General features: G+C 35.6%; 1 protein-coding gene across 2 annotated transcripts; it reads left to right on the top strand.

Moving 5' to 3' along the window:
- The first annotated feature begins 1,366 nt into the window (after positions 1–1,366).
- On the top strand, positions 1,367–4,374 carry LOC125276430 (vasoactive intestinal peptide). 2 transcript variants are annotated; one of them, XM_048203879.1, is made up of 7 exons: positions 1,367–1,609; positions 1,978–2,082; positions 2,782–2,886; positions 3,444–3,575; positions 3,668–3,776; positions 3,854–3,875; positions 4,117–4,374. In XM_048203879.1, coding segments are annotated over exons 1-6 (462 nt in total). In that variant the 5' UTR covers positions 1,367–1,607; the 3' UTR covers positions 3,863–3,875; positions 4,117–4,374. The 2 variants fall into 2 exon arrangements, with proteins under 2 accessions (XP_048059836.1, XP_048059838.1); XM_048203881.1 differs by having other exon boundaries at positions 1,368–1,609; positions 3,854–3,863.
- The last annotated feature ends 784 nt before the right edge of the window (positions 4,375–5,158 follow it).

Genomic DNA, 5,158 nt, shown 5'->3' with positions numbered 1-5,158 from the left:
CCATCCGTCTATCTATCTATCTATCTATCTATCTATCTATCTATCTATCTATCTATCTATCTATCTATCATCTATCTATCTATCTATTTGTCTATCTATCTGTTTGTCTGTCTATATATCCATTTGTCCATCCATCCATCTATCTATCTATCTATCTATCTATCTATCTATCCATTTGTCCATCCATCCATCCGTCTATCTATCTATCTATCTATCTATCTATCTATCCATCCATCCGTCTATCTATCTAACATTCTATTGTTCTATCTATCCATCGCTCTATCATTCTATCTATCCATTGTTCTATCCATCTATCCATCATTCTGTCTTTCTAACATTCTATCCATCACTCGTTCTTTCTATCCATTGTTCTGTCCATCCATCTATCTAACATTCTGTTGTTCTATCTATCTATCTATCTATGCAACTTTCTGTCTATTGTTCTGTCATTCTATGTATCTATCTATCATTCTATCGTTCTGTCTGTCCAACTTTCTAACATTCTATTGTTCTATCTATCCATCGCTCTATCATTCTATCTATCCATTGTTCTATCTATCATCCATCTATCCATCCATCCATCCATCTATATATCATTCTGTCATTCTAACATTCTATCCATCACTTATTCTATCTATCCATTGTTCTGTCCATCCATCTATCTATCTAACATTCTATTGTTCTATCTATCCATCGCTCTATCATTCTATCTATCCATTGTTCTATCCATCCATCCATCCATCTATCATTCTGTCTTTCTAACATTCTATCCATCGCTCGTTCTTTCTATCCATTGTTCTGTCCATCCATCCATCCATCTAACATTCTATTGTTCTATCCATCCATCCATCTATCCATCTATCTATCCAACTTTCTATCTATCTATCTATCTATCTATCTATCTATCTATCTATCATTCTATCCATTGCTTTCTATCATTATATCGTTCTATCCATTGTTCTATCTATCTATCTATCTATCTATCTATCTAATACTCTTTATCCAGACAATATTAAACCTACTAAAATGTGTTCTGAAATATTCTGTAGAGTTTTGTACAATATTCCCTTTAATATTTTTTAAGATCAGTTCTTGAAAGTTTTTAGGGGAAAAAAGACAAAAGGAATTCTGTGCATGAATTATCTTGTAAGTTGAGAGGTCATTTGCTTGGTTTATTGTTCCATGTTTCATGATTATTGGTTCATGTCGCTTGAATCTCTTCTTTGACCAAAAATGCATCCATGCAAACAAATATCCAAAGAATGAATCATCAGAAAATGACACAAAACATTCTGAGCAATCACAAACTTGATTTCACCAGTGTGTGTGTGTGTGTGTGTGTGTGTGTGAAGTGTGCCTCCCGACCAATGACGAACACATCCGTCCCAATGGGACTTTCTTCGTGACGTATTAACACAAATCAAATCTGATTGTCTTCCTGTCTGATGGAAAGTATTCAGACATATAAAACGAGGCGAGGGATGAGACTATTCAAAGAGACACGAGACCGCGAAAAGGAACTTTAAAAAGCACCTGGTCACTTTGGGAGATTTGACTGGAGGTATTTCAGGAACCCGATCAGCGCGCGGATCACATCACCATAGCACATGTAAGATCCTTTGATTTTAATATTAGTCACTTTTTACTCATGTGCATGTTACATTCATTTGATTTTACATACTCATATATAGCCTACAGAAATTGCACGACATTTACATTAATTAATATCCATTGAAACATATTTTCTGAAGTAGTATGTTCTGTAGGAACTAATTTTAAATTGTTTTAGGCAAAGCAAAAACTAACAATTAATAAAATAGAAATGTCATAAAGATTTTTTTAATTATAATGTGAACGGTGACAAAGAGAATGCACATTTTAAGTTAGTAGTTTTTGCAAATGCCTTTACTATTTCGCATTCTAGTTTTAAAATGCATTTACATTTAATTGTTTATTCATGCATTCATGTATGCACAGGTGTAAAGCAATGCTCGTGAGGAACGGCTCTCAGCTTTTGCTCTTCATAACTCTCTCCAGTGTTTTTTATGCCCGGACCTTAAGTTTACCCTACGCCTCCATGAGGTAAGACCTTTATTCTATTAAAGCACACGAATTAAACTAAATGCCTAACTCTTTTTGTAATGTTTTTAAAACATTAAAGCATATCGGAACATGAGCGCGCGCTGTTCGCGCCATCAGACCTGTGCGCGCGCATGTGACTGAATCGCCTCAGAAAAGAAAACAGAAAAAAGACGATAAAAACACGGAGAAACAAAGAAAAAACAATGTTATTTTTGTTGTTTTTTTGGGGTATTTAAGTAAAATACAATTGTATGAACCATACAAGTAGGAAAAATCGCCATTTAGCCTTTACACCGTTTCTGTTCAACGCGTGTAGTTTAAATACGCAACTAAATTTAAAATTTCTAGTCGTAAGTTATTTTAACCACCTCCAAATGTTTAAAAACGTTACACAAATACGCAAAATTTACCACGGTAATAATAGTTTCCTTATTCTACTCATTCCTGTGTAGAATCTTAATAAATTAGCCTAATATGAGTTCTTAAAGAAGCTTTTAGAACATTTACATTAACATATATTTACAAATTTTGATTGAAACTATTTTGTAAGGGAGTCATGGACATTGCTAAAGAGCTTTCATAATTAAAACAAGCAGGGTTTATTACAACTCAGATGAGCTATAAATACTAGATTGTGTTATTCTCTGGTTTCTAGAGTAAAGTTGGTTATTGTAGTTATTAAATTCTGTGTCTGTGCAGAGATACAAGACACGCAGACGGGCTCTTCACAAGCGGATATAGTAAACTTCTCGGACAGTTGTCTGCCAGACGGTACCTGGAGTCATTGATCGGAAAGCGGGTCAGGTACATGAACTCTTTTTTTATGCCAATGCCATTTCACAATCTGGCAGTGGTGATCATTAACATTATCCAAAGCCCTGCTGAAACCAGCCTAAGGTGATTTGAAGCTAGTCACCCAAGAGCCCAAAACCTTCTCAGACCAGATCTAAACATTGGAAACCAACGAAAACAATTCGTCAATTATCTGGTTTTAGAAGGAATGGTTTTAATAGGGAGAGGAAATCAATTGAACTTGGTGTAACAGTAATTATGTTTTAGTAATTGTTCAGTATAATCAGATTTTAGATGCAAAGAAAGTTTCTTCTGCTTTAAGAGGGATAATATTGCATCTATAATTACTGTAAATCTGTAGGTCTAATCGATATTTGCATAATGGTTTGTTTATCCATATGCAGATTCTGATCAATCTCAAAATGGCCATTGGATTATATACCATATAATCCTATAAAAACGGTCTGCCAAATGAATGAAAGTAAATGTTAAATGTTTAGCTGGTGATCTCAAGTATTAGTCAAATGAACTGCATATTAGGAATGACGTATTTCTTTGTGCGTTTTTAGCGATGATTTGATGGAAGACCAGGCGCCGATGAAGCGTCATTCGGACGCAATATTCACAGACAATTACAGCCGCTTTCGCAAGCAGATGGCGGTGAAGAAATATCTTAACTCTGTTCTAACAGGAAAGAGAAGGTATAAAGCACTTCATGAGTATCACTAAACCACTTAAAGATACTGAAATACTCTGAACTGAACATGTTTTGTGCTGTTTTTCCCCTCTTTAGTCAAGAAGACCCACCCAGCATGCAGGAGGAATCGGCCGGTGGCGAGACCACGTATCGGGAGAGCTACGATGACGTCACTGTAGACCAGCTTCTGAATCATATACCATTGGTAAGTTAGATGAAAAGATGCTTAATAACAGTGCTTGCAAATATAGTTCATTTAATCACTGATCTTTTCTCTTCTAGCCGCTCTGAGGTCAGTTTGAAGGCAAGAAAACAACTCTCCTTGACCATCATAGGTTTTCCATTTACACAGTCTAGTATAGGACATCAGCATACTACTAAAACAACGTGTTGAAGAAAAAAAAATGTGGTTACCTATGACGTAAATGTTTGCACTGTACATAGAAAATAAAGTTTGATGAGAGATGTTAGCTTGAAGATGTACATAGTGTGCTTTGGCCTTGGAACCGACACGTTTGCTTTGACATGTTTCCTGTAAATTGTAGATCAATAAATGCATTGAAACAAGCCCCGGACTGGTACAGTAAGAGAACCACATATTTGGACCTGAAGACTGCTGATTGGACCCGTGACATGATGTAACTCCGTGCATTTTGTAAATTGAATTATTTTGTAAAGATATTTATGTTGCTTCTGTGTGAATTCTAACTCTAGAGGGATCATTTGGGTTTTGGGAGGGTCAGGCACTGGAAATCTTTATTTTTGCCATTCAAAGTATAATAAAAGGTTGAAGAGCCATAAAATTCTTGACTGCACTCGATTTCAATGTTGCTCTTGGTCCAGCCATAACTTTAACCATGAACTGCAATCAATTCATGCTCATGTTTTCCATTGTCTTTGGTTCCATTCAGAATAATGGGCCATTACTTTGAACAATGTTCAGACTGTCTCAATTATATTTCTGTGAGTTATGACTGCCGTTTGTTTTCGTCCCTGAAAATACAGATAAATTGGGCTTAAGGAGCACAGGTGCAGAGCAAGACAAAAGTAAAATGTTCAAGATTGCATAGCACTCACTTTTTAGACAAATATGGTAAATAATCAGACAGCTAGAGTATTGATGTATGATAATTGTATTAAATAATGTATTGATAATGCGGTTATGATGCAGTACATTCTTGAAATGACTCCACCAAATCAAACAACAAAAAGGTGTGAGATCATTCATTCTTGTAATTCCAGTCTTAGATCCTTATTTTGAGAACTTCTGAAGAAAGCGGTCATTAGTATTAGCCGGCCTGTGACTAAGAGTCTACATCAGGCGATAAAAGCAGCTCTGGAAATTTGAATCATAAATGTCAGAGGATAAGGAACGTTATATAAGACGACATGCAATGTAAGATGGGACTCTGGTTGCCAAAATTAGGCTTGTCTGTCAAATTAGATTTATTTTGAGTTGTCATTCCCATTGGCCTGGAAAAATGGTTTTGTTTGTACTAATTAAACTATAACTGATATAAATATCTGAAAGAGACGGCTGAGTGGTCAGAGCTCAAAAATAAGGATGGTCCGGTGCCAGTTTGAGAG

The sequence above is a fragment of the Megalobrama amblycephala genome, linkage group LG10, assembly GCF_018812025.1.
Source record: "Megalobrama amblycephala isolate DHTTF-2021 linkage group LG10, ASM1881202v1, whole genome shotgun sequence".
In the NCBI taxonomy this organism is placed as follows: domain Eukaryota; kingdom Metazoa; phylum Chordata; class Actinopteri; order Cypriniformes; family Xenocyprididae; genus Megalobrama; species Megalobrama amblycephala.
The sequence above is the reverse complement of the archived record's forward strand: the minus strand, read 5'-3'. Positions and strand labels throughout refer to the sequence as shown.

Excerpts from the sequence above, each read along its gene's own strand:
- LOC125276430 (XM_048203879.1), top strand. Across the intron at positions 2,083-2,781 it reads TTACCCTACGCCTCCATGAG|AGATACAAGACACGCAGACG; the intron begins GTAAGACCTTTA and ends GTGTCTGTGCAG. Across the intron at positions 3,576-3,667 it reads GTTCTAACAGGAAAGAGAAG|TCAAGAAGACCCACCCAGCA; the intron begins GTATAAAGCACT and ends TCCCCTCTTTAG.